Source organism: Pangasianodon hypophthalmus, chromosome 4 (genome assembly GCF_027358585.1).
Source record: "Pangasianodon hypophthalmus isolate fPanHyp1 chromosome 4, fPanHyp1.pri, whole genome shotgun sequence".
NCBI lineage: Eukaryota > Metazoa > Chordata > Actinopteri > Siluriformes > Pangasiidae > Pangasianodon > Pangasianodon hypophthalmus.
The window spans coordinates 16,943,569-16,963,821 of record NC_069713.1 but is presented as its reverse complement, the minus strand read 5'-3'; the positions used below and the strand labels follow the sequence as shown (position 1 = coordinate 16,963,821).

Sequence of the window (20,253 nt, the reverse complement as noted above, 5' to 3'; positions counted from 1 at the left end):
GTGAGGATTTGCCACCGTGTGGCCATGCCACTTACTGTCTCTGCAGTGTTTTATCTCCCCAGGGCCTATCTGACTGTTACTTACGACATGCTTCAGCAAGCCTGGCGTGCAAAGTGAGAAATACCGTTAGGATTTGCTCTGGGAGGGACAGCTGTGAAAAGAGCGGTCTAGCAAAACCCCGAAACTTAGAAGCAGCCTGCTGTCTAACAGCCTGTTGTACTATTGTCTCTACAATCGCCTGCACTGATCAAACAGGGCAAACCATTCCCAAGAGCAAAGAGAATTAAAACTAGCTCTTTAAATGTGGTTTTGTGCTAGTCTTGATTTTTTTTTTTTTTTGCATCACTCAGTAATCTGATTTCTATTATTTGATTTCTGTCATTATTTAAAAGTTTTGGGTAGGTCTGGCATCTGTAGCAAAAATAAACAAAACAAACAAACAAATAAATAAATAAACTAGACCTCTGTGCAGAGTGAACCTTTTTTTGTATCCTTTTGAGGTTACCATTAACTTGTATATTACTGTAATAAATAAAGCCAGGCCTGCACCTAACCTTAAAAATCTTGCTAAAAAAAAAAAAAAAAATCCAGTTTTTGTTTGACTGACTACCATCTGCAAAACACAAGCCAACCAGTCAAACCTGTAGCCCATCTTTGTCAACTGGTAAGTAATTTTCCACCTTCCTTATTAGTAAAGTAATCAATTTGAAATTTTCTAACTACTTTGTTGCTGTATTTTTTTTTTCTTTAAACAACTTGTCAATAATGTAGTATCAGTGGTGGTAAATCAGAAACGGTTTTCTTTCTACCATCACTTACCTGGGCGAAAATGATTTACCAGCTCAGCCTGTGTTTTGGCATCATTTGGCTGATCAGGCTAAGTTGTTTTTTTTTCCACCAGAGAACCCTTACCTTAACCTCAGTGTCTGTCATTCAGGCTCTTAGTTTTTCCAAGTAAAATGATCAGCCAAACATTATAGTTGTTTAAAAAAAATCCTAGTAGAGCTAGTAAAGTACAACTAGCATTGTCAGCATTGACCCCATCTACATTTTGGGCCCTGTGAAAGTAAATGTTTAGTCTGGGCCCCTTAGGCACCCTCCATTCAGGGGCTCTGAGTAGACAGTTCCACTATTCCTTCCGTAGTGTCACCCTTGAGCAGGGTCTTTTTGCCTGCTTGCAAACAGTCTGAATTGCATTTGTCATGCTGCTGTTCACTTCTGCTAGTCTAAGTGTTTGGGTTTTTTTGTGAACAGAGGAATAGTGTAAATGAAACTTTCATTGGAAAAGCAGGGACTTTTACTGATAGATTACTTTCATAGTATAGAACTTACATTACAACATTGCTGTTATTATAAAGATTCTTTTTGTATAAAGACAGAACTATATTGCACAGAAAATAAGTGATAGAACACACTGTAAATCATACAAGTATCATTCTGGTGAGTTAAATACTGTACTGAAGAAAACTGAAAACAAAACAGTTTTCAGCCACCATATCCATCAGACAGGAAGCAAAACAGGTGTAATGACAAGTGCTGCTTCATTCTTGCCTAACTTGTTAGTGCAGGAGCTGAAGAACGGGTAGATGGCCTCACAGAACGTGTCTGTGAATGTGTAGATGTGCAGCTTAGCTTCCACATTATAGAAAGAAACTTGCCCTTTCTCATAGTCCACAAACACACCAATCTTTTTGGGTTTTGGGTTAAGGGGAAGGGTGAGGGAAAGGTCTGTTCCAAACGCATAGTTATTTCGTAGGGTAAGGAACCAGTATCCATTGCTGGGGGTGACAGTCACTTTTCCCTTCTTATTTATAGAGTGGCAGGCCATCCCCAAGTCCCAGTCTGTCTTGCCTCCCACCTCCACTTCTCAGTAGTGCCAACCATAAGTGAAAGCCTCTCAGCCCAGGACACACCCCATACAATCAAAGCACTCAGGGTTGCTGGGAAGGAGTTGGTGCCTGTCACCACACCTCACCTTCTTTCTGTCTTCTGACAGGATGAGAAGAGAATGGGCCGTACTGGGGTCCAAGATCATGTCCACTGATAGGAAGAATTGGACAGTTATAAAACAGTATTCAAATAACATAAAGTTGTGGATTGATCTTTAGTACAAGATTATGATGATTATTCTTTGTCTTCATTGGCTGTAATTTGACTAAAGATTAATCACTAGTTTAACCTAATAGTATTTTCAAAGACAAGAAAAAAAACTGAAAAATACCACACTTTTAAAACACACCCAGAAACAAAGTCAAAACTGTTTTTATGAACACCACAGTTTTATTGTGATTGTAGTTGATTTAGTTACTAGTATGTCAAAAGTTATATAGCAGCTCAATTTATGTTTTATTACAATAGAGTCACTACCTTTTATATAGTCTTCACATAGCTGCATATTCCTGCATTTCTTTATCTAAGCAAACAGTGAAATTCAAATGGTGTTAAAATGAATTATATTCAAATGTTAAATGCAAATTAAGGGCTGTATTTTGCTAAATTTCCTGATACATACTTGGTTGTACTTTGAGTGGTGAAAGATCAGTTAATGCTGATAGGCCTGTGTAAAAAAAAAAAAAGAAAAAATCAAAATGGTGTCTGCTGGTTATGGTCTAACACTTTATGCTTTGCAACATTTTAATGGATGCAGTGGTTTAGTTCTTTAATGACAATTCTGGTTCTCAAGCTTAAAAACTTCGTCATATGTAAATTTCCTGGAGTGAAATGTCTTAACTGCATGAATAAAGGTGTGAGTTACTTCACTAGTTCACTAGGTGGCAGTGACATCCCTTCAATGCTTTTCCCTCCCTGAAAGACAGCTGCATAAACCCCTAAATGTAAAATGTCCATGTGCTGTATTACAATGAAGCACAAATGAACATCCTTACAGATTTCTGGTAGTTTTCGAAGCTCCTCCTGGAAGCGCTCTAGGAGTTCACAACTGTAGACTGACTTGGTCAAAGGTCACTGAGACTCCAGCCCACTCTTTGATTGGCATGAGAATCTTTCAGGCTCTTTGGACAGAATGACAAGGATTATACTTGATTAAGTGAATTTGAAGCTAGTTTGCCCATCGCAATCATTACAGTTAAAGACTGATTTAGTCAAACTCTGATTTACTGATTACTGAGTGGGATTTTAAAATTAGTCATTAGTCTCACATACAGATGGGTGACATAATAAAGGAAAACAATATTGTTAATGTTAATGCTCTTTGGCACAGATTTCTGGCACAGTCTCTGTCTGTGGTGTGGTGTGCAGGTGACTATGAAAGGCAGAGCATATGATTAATATAATTTTTATATTCCTCAAGCCATTCAGTGAGCTCATGTCCTGTGAAACACTGTTATCCTAGAAGAGACCACTCCCATCAGGATAGAAATATTTCATCATAGGATAAAGGTGATTAGTCAGAGTAACTTTGTATTGATTTATAGTGCCCCTTCCCTCTAAGGGGACAAGTGGACCCAAACCATGTCAGCTCAATGCCTCCCATAGCATAACAGAGCCATCTGGTTTTCCTTTAACTTGTCACCCATCTTTAGATTCAGGTACCAGTGACATTAAAATAAGCATTTGAATTTGAGAGCTTCATCATCGTTTTCTTCTAAATTTAGAATTTTATTAGTTAAATCGTTGTCTGACAGCCACTGGTATATATCCAATCAGATTCCCTCCAGACAGTAGCATGGTTAATATACATTGCCTTAAAGATGGCAGTTTACCTTGATGACTTGGGGAAATAGCAGTTCTTTCTATGCCCCTACCTTCAGTCTACTGATGTAGTCATCTCTCTGGGCCAGTTTACCCATCTCTGCACTTCTCTTCCTCAGCTCTGTGAGCTCCAGCTCCAGCTCTCTGATCATTCCTTCTGCCTTGTGTTCTGCTGAGTGCTGTCCCATTTCATTCATCTTCAGCAGCTCGGCCTGGCTGCGCTCAACAGAGTGCCCCAGACACACGCATGCTGTGCTGCATCTCTCTTTCTGCAGACATCTACATAGAAGAAATCGGTGAGATAAAAGAAAGAATGTGGAAATGTGGAAGGTTTCCTGAATTGGACTGTTTAGCTGGTTTACCATAGTAGTTGAATTTTTTTTTTTTGTATATATCATTTTGCATTTTTCTAGATAACCTCTTTGAGCCTTCACCTGCCAGAACAAAAACAAACAAAAGTATACATTTTTCATAAAGCAGAATTCCTTATAATATTCTTAAAAAATTAATTGCATTGAAAAAGTGTTGTGCAGCTTGTTTGAAAGTGCTAAGGTTGCCTGTATAATTTTAAATCAAATATATACTTGCCAGCTTGAAAAATATGTATTTTCTAAATGTTCTGCTATTAATGGAATTCTATGCTTAGTGTAATTCTACTAATGAGCAAAATTAGGTCAGTAAACAAATTGCAAAAGTTTATTGCATCCGTCATCATTTCTGGGTGAAAAAAAGGAAACACACTTCTTTCCTACAAAAAATAAGTTGTTGTTACTTGTAAAAGCTAATGTTCACTAAATATCTTAAGTACTTTTTTTTTTTTCTAAACATTTTATCCCAACTGTTGCCCTCAGCAGTATATAAGTAAACTTTCGATAGCCTAGTGTTCAGCTTTATACAGATAAAACAGATCTAATGAAAAAACAGTGCTTACTTTTATCTCCATTGATAATTTAATCTCCTCTACTTTCCTCTGCCTTTGTCCAATCATTTCCTGTATTTTTGTTTCTGTAATGTTAATCTGAGTCTGCACTGAACGTGGTACACAGAACATGACAAAACAGGAAGGACAACAGTCCACACCACATTCATTATGCATGGAAGGTTGTTCAGCACAATGTAAGCATATTTCTTTGCTAAACTGCTATTTGCAATTTTCGTTTGATAATCTTGGGATACAGAATTTCAAGAGTTTATAAAGAATCACATGACCATATTTCCATTGCAAAACCAGGATTTATAAAGAATTACATGACAGTATTTACACTGAAACACCTCTCATCATTGTGTGGTGAAAGCTTTCCATACCTTGCTTATCAGCCACTCCTTTTCTGCAGAGATGATGTTATGTGATTGGTGATCTAAATCTCCACACTCAGAGCAGATACCCTCCCCATCAGCTTTGCAGAAGAGATCCAGTTTATGGTGGTGCTTTGCACACTGACAATTTCCTGCTGTGTGCAGCTCTAGTCAGAGTGTATCTCCTGAGAGACACTCTTCTCGTAAGCTCTCGTAAGGGCTGCGTGCTATCTGAATCATTCACATTGGTTGCAGCCCTGGGGACTGACTGTCATGAGTTTCAATAGGAGGAGAGGGCTTGGGAAACCTATGCTTCATTTCAATAAAGAGATCCCCAGGCAGTTGGCCTTGTTTTAGCCCCCGTTTCTCCATCCCTCTTCCTTGTAATTGTCATCTCCCAAGCCCACCACATGCCCCAGCTTCCCCCTTCATCTTCTTGAACTGCTCTGTGATCTCACGAAGAGTGCGGTCGATGTGGAGCTCAGGTTTCTTCTTAAAGCTTTCCTTGCACAATGGGCACTGAGAGAGTTTGACTCCATTCCAGTACTGTCCGATGCAGTTCATGCAATAACTATGGCCGCATGGGGTGGAGACCGGATTGTCAAAGACATCTAAACAGATGGAGCACTGGAACTGCTTCTCAGAGAGGAAGCTACCCGGGCATAGCATAGCTCTACATACATTTAGAAAGTGGAGTGAGGTGGAAGAAGGGAAAGAATGTAAGAGTTGAGGCAAGCAAAGAGAGGCGAGTGGGTTGGGGGAAAGAGGAGCACAGGCAAGTGTAATAAGTAAGAAAAAGTTAAGGAGTCAGAATATCTGTTAAGTGCGGGGCTTGGATGGAAGTTTTGTAAGGTTTCTCTGGAAGTATTTTCTAACAATTGAGACTTCAGTGTCTATTTCAAAAAACTGTGTAACCTTTACATGCATATTTAGACTAAGGTTGATTAGAATTAAAACTGCTAAGAGTTAAGACTGTTAAAATGTCAGACCACAGCTGATAATTTAATAGGTTAACAGATGTCTAATTGAAGCTTATCAGGTGCTTGGATAAAGGAATGAAGCTCTGGCTGAAGTACATCTGCTTTATCTAAGTGATCACCAGTGTGCACTTAAGTCTATTTATTCCTATACATCTCAATTCCTATACATTCTCATAGAACCAAAAGTGGTTCTATGTACAGTCTTTCATACCCATGAGTCTAATATTGCCAAAGCACTTGCCATGAAAGACATTTTATTACAATCAAAATATCTTCACAGTAAAACAATAACAAAAAAGAAAATTTTAAATTGATGCTAAGGTAGGACTTATAAAAATGTTAAGATTTCCAGGTTTCTACTTTACCCTTACTATCAGTGATTCATATGCTAAAAATCCATTAAATAGTTAACTATAGTCACTGCTCTCTGGAGTGATTAATTTTATTTTTTCTCCTGTGCCTGTCAGTTGAGATCTATACTATTCAGTATTCACATCCTTTTGGTAGATCCCCCAGTCTTACCTCCTCCAAATGCAGGGATTAATCTTAGGAAAGCTTCTTAATTAGGGTGTTCACTTCTTATCTATGTTGTCTTCCCTCCTCCCTTGCTCACCTCAGAGCCACAACCCTGCTCTGTTCTCTAACTCCTCTTTATATAGTCTGAGGCTGTGAAACCCCTATGGGGAAGTTCCCAAAGATGTACCTGTCTAAATTTAACCTGTTCATGGCAGCTCTTTCCTCTCTCCTCCACCTGTCTTAATGATTTGTTTACGAAGGATCTACAGGAGGATGTTCAGCTCCTCAAGCTGTAACCTGTTGATGCCATACACAATCTTAAGTCAATATAACCTAGTTATAGTCTTACTTTATCTTTCTATAGTTTTGTACTTGAGACTTTTGAAGATGAGAAATGACACAAATACACACACAATTGCTTTTCAGATTTAAATCACATTTAAACGGTCCTAGCCAATGTTAAAGGTTATACTTTATTCTGACAACTATAGTTAGTGCTTTAGTGTGATTTAGAGTCCTAGTTCACATGTATGATGAGAAAGCCTGCATGTTCTCCGGCTGATAAAAATGGATACAATGTGCTCTAACCTGCCTGACCACAAAACTCTCCGTTCTAACAATTCTTTCTTTTTTTATCCCTTGCTTGTTTTCTCAGTCTGAATGTACATAAACATGGCTATCGGACAGTAACACATTTTGATTGTTTTATATCTTTGAAATTAAACAAATGCAATTGTGCAAGGATTCATAGTGTAATCTGAAAGACATGAGATAAATGCTTCTTTTGAGATGTTCTCGAGTGGTCTAGTTGGTAACAAAAGGATGATTTCAAACTTAATTGCATGACTAATAATACAATAATTTAAAACCAAGAACTAATACAAACACTAGTTAATGCAAGTGCAGTGCAAAAACAAAATTGAGGTGTTATACTAAGTATAGTAAGTATAGTAAGAAGTAAGAAGATGGTTGCGGTATGTTCAGCTGTAGTTCAAAGCAAGGGGTATTCTGCAATCACAAAAATTCTGAAAGAAGGTGGTTATGACCAGCACTCCACTCACATACACACAAAACTAAAATAGAAGCCACTCAGGTTTTGAATACATTTGTGTATGAGCTGTCTTGTGTGTGTGCATAGTGAAAAGGATATGTGGCTTGCAGTAGAAATATAAACAATGGCTCCATTCACAATATTAGATTCAAATTTCAAATGTGCTCCATCCCCAGGAGGTTAGCAGGTAGTACTACTCATAATTCATAGAACAATAAACATTATTGGACTGTTTTCATTTCATACAGATTCCATATCCTTAAGTCAAATTAGCTAACAAGATTTGGAAATTTTAAAACCAGAACACACAAAAAAGTCTTTGTTGACAGAAAATCAAAATCATTTATTAAAAGATTGCTTTACAATACACAAAAATGTATTTTTAATGTTTTATGTGGCATTCATGATTTGTTTTCCCCTTCACCTCCCCTCCCAGGCTATGGTGGATCTGGAGCCTATCCCAGGAATAATGTGAGCAAGGCAAGAAGTCACATCACTGCAGGGCATCGCACACAAACACTCCATACTAACACACTCAGGTTTTGAAATATGTCTTTTTATTGCAGAGTACACTATGGCCAAAAGTTTGCAGATACCTGACCATCATACCTATATGTCCTTTTTAAAAGATCCTATTCCAGATTTAGACCTCGCTCTGTGCATAGGGGCACTGCCATTCTGGAACAAGTTTGAGCCCCTTAGTTCCAGTGAAGGGAAAGCTACAGTAAAGCTACAGCATACAAAGAAATTCTATAAACTTGTGTGCTACCAACTTTGTGGTAAAAGTTTGAGGAAGGCTCACATATGGGTGTGAGGCTCAGGTGTCCACCTACATTTGGCCATATAGTATATGTAAAAGAAACTCACACAGACACAGGGAGAACATGAAGAACTCTACACAGACAGTAACCTCAGGATCAAACTCTGGAGCTGTGAGGTACCAACACTACACACTGAGCCACAGTGCGGTCTGCAGCAAAATCCAGGTTAGTCAGTGAATTAGGATTTATTGAAACATGACTGCACGAAAAATTTAAATGAAAAGTTCTTAATGAAATACTAACTGCTTTAGAAAGCCACCACTGAACCAAAACAATTTTGCCCAAACTTGGACTATCTGATAGACCTTTAAACGATCTTATTAATAACAGAATGAGACATAATGAAGCAATGTCTGCGTCATGTCCTTGTCCAGATACTGTAATGAGAAAATCGTTGTGTATCCAGATATATTTTTTTGTTCAGCAATATATTAAAACAACACATTTTATTAGAACCTTTAGATAAATACAGTTGCCTATAGCCTCCATAATTTAGTTACTGATGTTAACAAGGATCGCTACCTACTGACCAGCAGCATACGAGATAAAATATTCCATTTCTGATACACAGAGAGTTCAAGCTGTTTTCTGGTCTGCTGTTAGTCACGTTAGTCACTGCTGTTCTGACAATAAGTCCACCTTCTGCTCAACTTTCTAACATAGCTGCTTTCTCCTCCCTCTGGCCCACACTTGTCACCCTCTTCATCTGGTACACCACTTTTGCTGCCTCATCTGACAAACCCTGGAAGAAAGAAAATCTTCTGAGCCAAACAGCAGTGAGTGTGAAAGACAGAGACAGATACAGAGAGTAGTACCTAACGTTCCAGAACGTACTGTGGAAAGTGTTCGTCTGGCGCAAATGGTCGTGCTATCTCTGTCGCCCTGAAGAAAGTAAAGTAGGGGAAAGTACACTAACACTGCCTCCATGACCTGACTGATAACAATGCACTGCAGATTTTCATCTCATGTGGATGAGCAGATAGTAACAGACTAATGCGACTTAGGCTCTGGAAACATTTGTGTATAACAAGGTGTACGCGTCGTAAGCATTTACGTATACGATAAGAAGTATGTGATAGACACCTGGTGTAACAGTGGAAATCTGCACACTCTTGAGACATGACACTCAAGATTGGATAATTTTTCATTTCTTGGAAATTCAGTTATAAAATGACATTTGATATATTGTTTTGGATGATTTGCGAAAATAAAGATTGATAAAGCTGCTTGTACACTTATACATGCTACATTTATTTCTGATACACTACTCAGTAGTTTACAGTTCATATTGTTCTGTGTTTATTGTCCTGCACTCATCTCACACTGTTGTATATTTCCTCTTTATATAGTCTTGCGTATTGTTATGTGCTGCACCATGGCCTGGAGAAACAACATTTCGTTCCAATGTATACATGCTATATAGAGGAATGACAATAAAAACCCATTTGATTTGACTTCTAAAATTTAAATGTGTGTAATTGGTTAAGAGGGCCCATGTTCTGACCTGTGTATCTGGGTTCAGGTCCTCACAGATCATACTCATGGTACTGATCCAGTTTCCATAGACACTCTCTTCTTTAGGACTTGGCTTCTGTTCACTGTTTGACACATTAAATGAGAGTTTCAAAATGTATACTCAAGTTATTCAGACTTAAGACTGCAAGTAAAACTTTTCATTAGCATTAAGCACAGGTTTCACTTAACCATAATGCACAGATTCAGCACAAACCCCGACACAAACATACCTGATGTCTTTGAGGAGGTCCTGCTGGGCTTTGAGTTGACTTTGAGCCTCCTGGATCCTGCCCTCCATGGTGAGTCGGGCACATAGCTGGGCACAGTGAACGCCCAGCACAGCCATGTTCAGGCTCCCTGCCCACACCCAGCTATAGATAGAGCAACAGTGTGTATTCTGTCTTAACTGGATTCATTTCTTACAATGTTTGTGCATTTCTGTGTGCAGAGCTACCTGCTGGTGGTCACACGCTTCTGCTGAGTGATGACTCTGGTTACTTTCTTCAAATCTCGAGTTTTGAAAGACAGCTGCAGCTGGAAGGGAACTCTATCTCTTCTCTGGAAACCTGCACAAAATATGACCATTTAGCACTATTTATGCATTTCTTGCTTTCATACTTGTATTCATAGTAATTGGAAAAAGAAAGAAAAAGGAAAATAAATAAAATGGGTAATGAGAGTAAACAAACAAGGCTGCTGTAAAAATAAAAGAAATATATACAGTTAAATAAAATTAAAGACAGAAAAACCTAGTTTACAGAATGGCAATCCAACTTTTTAAGAATTCTCCGAAATTCCTCAATCTGTTTACACTTGAAAGAAGATTTTCCCTTCACTTACTCTCAACTTTGTCTGGTTTGACAGCAAACTGGAAAGTGATCTCCACTCCACTTGTGACATTTCCAATCTCTCTAACCAGCCTGTGGTTGTCCTCCTCAAAAGGGTAATACCTGCAGGAACAAAATGCTAAAATCCGTTAGTTCAGGTGGAAGCACTTTATAGAAACATTGTGTATAGAAACAGAAAAAAGAATACAGGATAGAAAACGCTACTGAAGTAAAAAAATAAGCATCCTCTCGAAAGCAATTTAGTTTTAGTTTCAATCCCTCACTTTCTAAATTTCATAAATGCAACAGTCAGATATATTGTGTTGTATACAGTCTAATATATGAAAAGTTCCTTCTAGGAGTAACTGATACTCACACGCCATTAGGTGCAAGCAGGGTTGCCTCAACATTAGTTGCTAAGATGTTGTCAGCCAGCGCAGTCTGAATTTCTGATCCAACTGTACAAATGTTGACTCTGTTGATCTAGAAAGAGAGAGGAGTGCACATACAGTCAGGTCTGGAAGTATTTGGACAATGACAGAGTTTTTGTGATTTTGCCTTTATACACCACCACAATGGATGTGAAATAAAACAATCAAGATGTGATCGAAGTTTAGACTTTCAGCTTTATTTTAAGAGGTTCCACAAAATATGGCATTTACCATTTATGAATTACAGCCATTTTCAACAAAGTTCCTCCATTTTCAGGGGCTCAAAGGTATTTGGCCAAAGTGACATAATTGTAAATATATCCATAATTTTAATACTTGGATGAAAATCCTTTGCAGTCAATGACTGCCTGAAGTCTGGAGATCATGTTCTCAAGACTCAAATGCTAAGTTTCCTCCCTTGAGATGCTTTGCCAGGCCTTCACTGCAGCCACCTTCAGTTGCTGCTTGTTTGTGGGTCTTTCTGCCTTCAATCTTGTCTTCAGTAAGTGAAAAGCATGCTCTATTGGGTTGAGATCAGGCGACTGACTTGGCCATTGAAGAATATTCCATTTCTTTGCCTTCAAAAAGTCTTGAGTTGCTTTCGCAATATGTTTAGGGTCATTATCCACCTGCACTGTGAAGCGGCGTCCTATCAGTTTTGTAGTATTTGGCTGAATGTGAGCAGAAAGTATAGCCCTATACACCTCAGGATTAATCTTGCTACTGCTGTCAGCAGTCAGATCATCAATAAACACCAGTGAGCCTGTTCCATTGGGAGCCATACATGCCCATGCCATAACACGGCCTCCACCATATTTGACACATGATGTGGTATACTTTGGATCATGAGCTGTTCCTTTCTTTTGCCATCATTCTAGTACAAGTTAATCTTGGTTAATCAGTCCAAAGAATCTTATTCCAGAACATGGGAGGCTTTTTTAGATGTTTTCTGGCAAAGTCTAATCTGGCTTTCCTGTTCTTGAATGTTACCAATGGTTTGCACCTTGTTGTAAACCCTCTGTATTTACATTTATGGCATTTGGCAGATGCCCTTATCCAGAGTGACTTACATTTATCTCATTTATACAACTGAGCAGGGTTAAGGACCTTGCTCAATGGCCCAGCAGTAGCAGCTTGGCAGTGCTGGGATTTGAACTCATGACCTCCCAATCAATAGTCCAACATCTTAACCACTGAGCTACCATTGCCCCACTACCACTATTTACATTCATGAAGGGGTCCCTTGATTTTGACAATGATACACCTACCTTCTCCAGAGTATTCGTGTCTTCTGTTGATGATGTGAAGGGGTTTTTCTTCACCAAGGAAAGGATTTTGTGATCATCCACTTTATTTGTCTTCCGTGGTCTTCCAGGCCTTTCGATGTTGTTGAGCTCACCAGTGCTTTCTTTCTTTTTAAGAATGTACCCAACTGTTGATTTGGCCACACCTAAGGTTTTTGCTATCTCTCTTATAGATTTATGTTGTTTTTTCATCCTATTGATGGCCTCCTTCACTTGCACTGAGATCTCCTTGGACTTCATATTGGTAGCTCCAGTCGAACAGCTGCCAAATGCCAACTCAATACCTGATATCAACTCCAGACCTTTTATCTGCTTCATTTGTCTTGAAGTAATTAGGGAATGGACCACACCAGGTCAATTAACTTCTTGTCAGTCAATTGTCCAAATACTTTTGAGCCCCTGAAAATGGAACCTCTTGATTGTTTTATTTCACATCCATTGTGGTGGTGTATAAAGGCAAAATCACAAAAACTCTGCCATTGTCCAAATACTTTTGGACCTAACTGTGTGTATATATATATATATATATATATATATATATATATATATATATATATATACACACACACAGGTCATTGCTGTCCAAATACTTCCGGACCTGACTTTATGCAATCATACCACTGTTCTGATTCATATCCTGTTTGAGTGGGTAGAAGAGTTCGAAGAATAATCAAATTCAAGCTAATTTGAAAACAAAAAAAAGATTTGTTACTGAAAAGTTTGCACCTAAGAAATGTTAGTTACAGTTTAAAGCACCAGTCATCAAATATCACAAATAGAAAGCAGACAGAATACATTTTTAAAAAAAAAATTATTCTATTAAGTAGGGAATAACACTTAGGCTATGCTGTAAAGAAAACCACCAATGACTGGGTTGATTATTTTTCTATAACAACATGTCCTGAAAAGCTGTATTCCTCTTATACCACAGCAGTTTGCCAGTTACAACTTTTTTCATTTAGTAAAGAATGGTGTATCATATTTTTGGTCCATTTATACTTATGTGTGGAACCTCCATGAAACAATTTCCTATTATGACGTGTTATAGCAGATATACAGAGTCATTACCCCACTTTCTCTCAAAGTTAATTCAACAGAAGACAATGCAGCTTGCAAAGCGTGCTGTCCTGAACAGTTTTACATGATGGAAAACATAAAGGAATAGCGTTACCTCTAACTGTTACAAAGCACTGACATGAGAGACTCCTTCTAAACTAATAAATAAATCTCTCCTTACAAAATACTTCACTTCGGAGTTGAATTACACCTGGCACTATTGTCAGAGCTGCTGTTAAAGAAAATTAATCAACACTTGCTGACCAATCAGATTGAGAAATCAACATTGCTGTGGTATAAAGGAATTTATACAGTTAGTTCTGGGCCACTAATTTGATGGGACAACTGGTGGTGCTGATATTTGGTAAAACAGGACTGATACATTTCACTGTTGTAAAAAAGCAATATCACACTTCCAATCGTGCTGATATATTCAGCACAACAGCACTGCTGTTAAACAAAGAAATTGCTTAAATATAGTTCACTCATGTTTTTTTTTAGGTTGATGCTAGTTTCAGAGACAGAGGGTATTTATAGATGGCCTGAGCCTAATATAGTGTGTAGCTCACTTACCCTGCCTCCTGTGTGGTCAGCTAGTTTTCCAACCTCTGCCAGACTACAGTCCTCTTCCTCAAATGTCATCACTGACACAATCACTCTGCACACAACCGCAACGACATTTTGTTACTACTATTAATATTTACCAGAATTTTGATTACAGAAGAGATTTGAGACTCACCCTTTTTCTGCTGCATGACTGGCTACTTGGTTGTAGAAATATACTGAAGCTGCAGATTCCTGTTCTAACTGGCCAAGGCCTATGTTGGCCCGTCCATCTGTACAAATTATGACCTACAAGCAAATATATAGAATAGGACTTAAAGATAAAAAAAAAAGCTTAAAGAAAGTTAAGCAAGAAATCAAATGGAGTTTTTCTTTTACCAAACATGTATAGACAATGAGCCAAGAAATGTTTAAAATCAGGTTTGCTGGTGCTACAATGCTAATGTAAAGGACAAGAAGGGAAGCTTTAAAAATCTGTTTAACATTGTGAAAATTACACACTTAATTCATCACAATACTGAGAAGACATCTTTTGTTTCATAATTCATAGACAAATAATTCAATAAAATATCTATAAATTATAATTTAAGCAGCTTCCTCTAATGTACAATTCTACCACACGTCCTTCCACAGTCTTTCTTTCGTCAGAGTGATACCAAAGAGAGCAAACTTCAGACACCTCACTGACTACATATGGCATAAGTGTATTAATATTAATACGCACTGAAAGCTCACCTTTGAACCTGCAAACTGAGAGGCCATAGCAACAGAGACGAGTGCTGCAGGACCCAGCGCTGTGGCTCCATGCTCTCTTAATCTGGAATAACACAAAATAAAGATTGAGATTTTTTTTTTTTGTTTTAAAGAGGTGGACAGAGAAGTACACATAGTAAGACTGTCACTAACAACATGAATCTCAAAATTACTAAACCTGTTACAATGCTGATATTCAGGAAGCATCCAGTCATCCTTCCTTCATGCAATTAAGGACACTGCTGGTGGCTGTACATGCATTTATTCAAAGTCGTTTATTTATCAGTGGGACAGGATGTCAAAGACATTTGTATGTACATTGAAATGCTTGTGGGGAGGCTCAGGCAAATTGCTAACACATAACATTACAAGGCACAAAATGTACAAAACAAGTATTAAATAATATCTGATAAACAAACATTATAAAATAAAGTACAGTACATTATAAAATACAAAATACAGTATAGCAGACACAAGACGTTAGAATGTGTGGAGTAACAAATAGATTTGAGGATTTATAGTAACTGCAGTAGTGCAAAAAGAAACAGAAACCATACTTCTATCCATCCAACTTCCTCCCCTACAAACTGTGGTCTAGCTGAAAAACTGGATAACTGTTGAAAAAAAATTTCCATGTAGCAACTTAAAAGGGTTCTGGTTTATCATTTTCAGGCCCTACAAAAGTTTCCATGTAGACCCCTATAACCAATGATTCCAAGTAGACCTATTTTAGAAAACTAGAACACCTAACTATCCAAAGAATTTATGAGGACCTCCTTTTCAAGAGAGTACTTCTTAAAACGTAGTATTGCTATACAGAAACTTTCAACACTATGTCACAATATACATTCCTCAGATTATCATTCCTGAGAATGCAGAAGCTGTTAAGATAATTTAAAAATATAACTAAGACATTCTATTACCACAGCCAGTTTAAACAAGGCTTGCTTCATTAAGTTAAACCATTTCACATCAAGCCGAGATTCTCAAGTGAAGTGAAAGCACAAATCTCCGATCAAAGGAAGTAACCAAAACTGCAGCAAGATATCAGTAGCTTTCAAATGCCATGTCAACAGAGCTGCAACCACCACAATTAACCTTGACGCTATACCCTTACAGCTAGGTAACATGGCAAGATATTTTGCCACTTGATAAAATGTTCAAATTTATCAGAACATCTGTTCATGCCAGCTGAATAAATGTCCGTTGTAGTGTTTTTCTTCTCACTGCTAGAAACTGAGGATGGCTATCTGACACGCTGGACACACCCCACACACACACACAAACACAGTGTTCACTAGGTTGGTTTTCTTTTGCTTAGTAATGACAGGTACACATCATTATTCAATAACAGAAAATAAGACACTTCTGAGGACTTTCTTGACATCAAGCATTTTGCTTCAACACCCAGATGAAGTAATGATGTAACACTGAGAAATGTGCAGCCTTATTATTTATCATTTCTCTTACCATATTATTGCACATGAAATGGCAAAGCACCTTGTACTGTGCCTGGTACTGTAATTCTCTGTGTACACCAGTTTTTTTTTAATTATGTGCTAAATGCCCACTTCTGACATACAATATGAAGGTGAATGAGTAAAATTCTATGAAAAATGTATACTCACTCTTTGACTTTTTGCGTGAGGCACTGGAAGGTCTCAGCAATGCAGTGTGGTGTGGTGTACTTCTCTCCCTGCTCTCTCACATGATCATAGTCTACCAGAGCCCAGTCACGCAGACACAGAGGAACTCCAGTACCATCCCCATACACTGTTACCTGACAACACAAACCCACACAGTGTTGACTTATCATTGATAAACTTTTGCAGGGATTTCAATGGCAATGGTATCAATGTCGATAACACTGATGATCTGAGGACAGCTCTGCAGTGGGTGGAAGAAATAGGATATCCTGGAATAAATATCAGTGTAGATATTAAGTGATGTGCTATGGAATGAGTTTAGGAGGTTAGGAATAGTCCAGATGAGGAGTGACAAAGATGTTATTGTATTATGATGATAGATGATAATGTTATTAATTTTATTGCCATTGTCATTGACACACGTTGCAACACAAATAGAAATTTCCATGCCTATCTGATTTAAAGTAGTTAGAATGTCTCTTTTTTCTGACAGATGTGTGCAGTCCAGCTGCATGATAATGAAATTTCAGTTTTTTTTTTTTTTTTTTTTTACATCCAACATTGCCACCCTCACCCCATAGCATCTTGTGTGCCCCTCTCTTACACCACTGATATATGTGTAGAAGCATGCTGCCTACACAGCTGATGAAGGACAGAAACATTGTTTCACTAGGAAATTTGTGTACTGTGCTGAGTTTGCTGAGTTTTTTATATTTTCTCTCTCTCTCCCTTGTTTGTTTCTTTACCTCATCATTAAAGGTGACCAGTGCTACACGACGGTGTGGTGATGATTTTAGCAGTGAGGTCAGTGCCAACTGTAGGGCCTCTTGGACACCCTACAAACAAAACAAAGAAATTGTTAAATATCCAAATATCCAAATATATAAAAACAATTAAAGGAGAATTGACAAATAGCAACAAGAAACAAGCTGGCTTCATTCATTCATCTTCAGTAACCTGGTCAGGGTCACAGTGGATCTGGAGCCTATTCCAGGATCAAAGGGTGCACGGCGTGAGTACAACAAAGAGAGGATGCCGGTTGATCACAGGCCATTATATAAATATTCACAACTAGGGGCAATTTAGAGTAGCCAGCCCACCTACTGGCTACAGAGGAAACCCACAAGGAAATGGGAGAACATGTGAAACTCAACAATCAGGATCAAACTGGGGACCTCAGAGCTGTGAGGTGCCAACACTAACCACTGTACAGCAGTGCCACCCAAGCAAGCTTCAACAATTTGCAAATTCTGCAATTACTGGGGGTCTACAACCAACTCCAGGGTGAAACCTAGCCTCGACAATACAGATATCAGCTTCACTTCTCCAAAAAAATGACATACTCTGGAGACACTTCATATTGGGCTATACTGGGAGTCAGTGGTAGCATTGAGAGTTTTGTTGGGAAAGTGTAGCAATAGAATTACTAAATCACCTGCAGTCGTGATACATAGGTGGGTGATCTCATGCTGTTACCAGGAGACACCTGAGTGAGTGACAGATTGAGAAACAGAAACAGAGATATAAAATGTTGACGCAAGAGACAAAGAGAGAAAAACAAAATCAGTTTCCTAAGAAGAGAAGGCACAATAAACATTGGATGGACATAGGAGAAAGCTTATGGACTAGAGGAAGAGTAACCTCTGATGTGACGCTCATGCTACCAGAAATGTCCACACAGAAGACCACCAGCATGTCCTCTAGGTTCACATAATCTGTGTCTATCTCATCATCCACATAGAGCACATCTCTGCCTGGCGGTGTCCACAGAGGTGAACGGCCCATTTTCAACTCACTCTGAGTGAGGACATTCTGATTACCGCAAAACTCGCAAGACCATGTCTATAGAGAGTGTTAGAGAGAGAGAGAGAGAGAGAGAGAGAGAGAGTTATAACAGTAGTCATAAACCAACAAATAATTAATCTTTTAATCAATTAATCTAGTGTTATAAATATACACAATAAATCTTCAAAAGGTTGATTTGGTAGGCACTTACTGATGTATTTGGGCTGGTTTGTGAGTTGCTCACAGAGGACATGACGGCTCTACATTTCTCACAGTGCACTGGTTTCTGAATGCTCTGTATACTGGATGCTGAGAAAAGGTCACTAATATTAGTTAATTATTTAATTAAGTAGAAAATGGTGCTCATTTATTAAGAGTTTTCTGGGTATAAATGCACACTGATAGTGCAAATTAGTCCAAGAATAAGTAAGTAAATAATCTAAGCCTAACACACAGCTGTACATGTGTAACTATTAAGAGCTCACCTTTGTTTATGTCCACAAGACTCCCTACTTTGAGTAACACCACGTTGACATTGGCTTTAATACTGGCCTGTCCTTTACCCTCCAATCCTTAGAGTGAGATAGAAGATTCACATATACATTACTTATACAAAAATATTACTTAGCAAGTAGCTGCTTAACCCACAATATTAATTACCAAATAATATATGTTGCATGTATCAAATCTATGAAATCTATGTGTGTTTCCTCACCTCGAGGCGGGTACTGGAGGTGGCATTGAAATTGGTCGTGTGTGTTTCTGTGTTGAGCGACGAGGAGGTACAGGTGGTGGTGTTAAAGGAGGGCCTGTAGACAAAACAGACATTTTAAAACCCAAACTCCATTAAAAATACTCTTAGCATGTAATAAGAAAATATCATGTTTCCAGTAAATGGATATTTTTTCTCTGATCACCCACTTTCTGGAAAGTGTTTCATTACATCTTTGTTCCTACGCCCACAACAGGAAGTGAAAGTTTTTTTTATATTTGAACTTATCATCTTACAACTTTGCAATGAAAGCATTTTTTAACATGACATTTAAAACACTCAGAGGACTAAGCAGAGTGGGGATGGTGAAATTACTGACAAAGTAATGAAGGTGTAGGGAGCAAATACGAATATATGTACAATATATAATCTAAAAAATTTTCTATAAAAATATTTTTATTTCTTTTTTTTCTAATATATTAAATTACTACTAATATAAAGTAAAACTTGAGAAAACATCTCACACATCTCACAATTTTCTTTTTAAAGCACCACCCAACAGAAATAACGACACAAACAGGACAAAGAAAATAGTCCATATGTAGCATTGTGGATTCCAGTAACTCACTAGGTTTTGGAATGACAGCAATGCGGTTGTCATAAGGATGTTCTGATTTTTTTCTGGACAAACCACAGGGCAGTGTGGAGGAAAGACCTGAGAGACACAATGGAACAATGAAGGATCAGGAAAAATAGATTGGATGTATTGGGCACAATAAATATTTGATTTGTAAATTATTTTCTTTCACATAGCAAATGTTCATTTGAATTATGACTATAACCGATACAATCGAATATTATTATTATTTATTTTCAGTGACTGTCTTTTATGCATTTAAGCAATATTTTGGTGTAAAATTATATCTATTCATTGGAAAGTAAAAAAAAAAAAGCAGATTATCTAATTTGGGTAGAATAGAATTCCAAGGTCTTACCTTCTGCTAGACTCTCAGGCCTCCAGTTACAGACAACATGACTGCAGGCAAACTCCATCTGAAAGGAGAAACAGAGGAACAGAGAGATCAATAATGTTCCAGTATTGTTCTAGTCTTGCCGTAGTGTTATTATCATACCTGGACTGAGCAATCTATATAACCTCTTTTATATTTATATGTTGCATGTCTTATCACACATTTAACTTGTGATTTGTGTTTCAGGTAAAGAACAGCACCGATGTCTTTGCATATCGAGAGTAGCAGATTAGCTGACTTTCATCTGTAGGCAT

At 37.9% G+C, this 20,253-nt stretch overlaps 2 protein-coding genes across 2 annotated transcripts; both read right to left on the bottom strand.

Moving 5' to 3' along the window:
• Positions 1-994: 994 nt before the first annotated feature.
• On the bottom strand, positions 995-7,795 carry LOC113539958 (nuclear factor 7, brain). The gene is given in 8 exon segments (XM_053233544.1): positions 995-2,040; positions 2,368-2,413; positions 3,765-3,942; positions 3,944-3,990; positions 4,643-4,735; positions 5,017-5,143; positions 5,145-5,277; positions 5,415-7,795. Coding segments are annotated over 8 exon segments (1,425 nt in total). The 5' UTR covers positions 5,677-7,795; the 3' UTR covers positions 995-1,501.
• A 166-nt stretch (positions 7,796-7,961) lies between these two features.
• On the bottom strand, positions 7,962-20,253 carry si:dkey-9k7.3 (circularly permutated Ras protein 1). The gene is made up of 19 exons (XM_053233542.1): positions 20,200-20,253; positions 19,964-20,021; positions 19,597-19,683; positions 18,972-19,052; positions 18,742-18,828; positions 18,468-18,565; positions 18,113-18,313; positions 17,907-17,957; positions 17,218-17,307; positions 16,454-16,605; positions 14,808-14,889; positions 14,248-14,360; positions 14,082-14,166; positions 11,094-11,200; positions 10,731-10,840; positions 10,345-10,456; positions 10,121-10,261; positions 9,880-9,973; positions 7,962-9,117 (listed from the first exon to the last, which is right to left on the bottom strand). The coding sequence occupies exons 1-19, from the start codon at positions 20,251-20,253 to the stop codon at positions 9,022-9,024; spliced, it is 1,899 nt and encodes a 632-aa protein (XP_053089517.1). The 3' UTR covers positions 7,962-9,021.

Coding starts and splice junctions, on each gene's coding strand:
- si:dkey-9k7.3 (XM_053233542.1), bottom strand. CDS start 20,253: ATGCCTACAGATGAAAGTCAGCTAATCTGCTACTCTCGATATGCAAAG. Junction 18,566..18,741: donor TCTTGTGGACATAAACAAAG/GTGAGCTCTTAA, acceptor ACCTTTTCTCAG/CATCCAGTATACAGAGCATT. Junction 18,314..18,467: donor AAACCAGCCCAAATACATCA/GTAAGTGCCTAC, acceptor CACTCTCTATAG/ACATGGTCTTGCGAGTTTTG.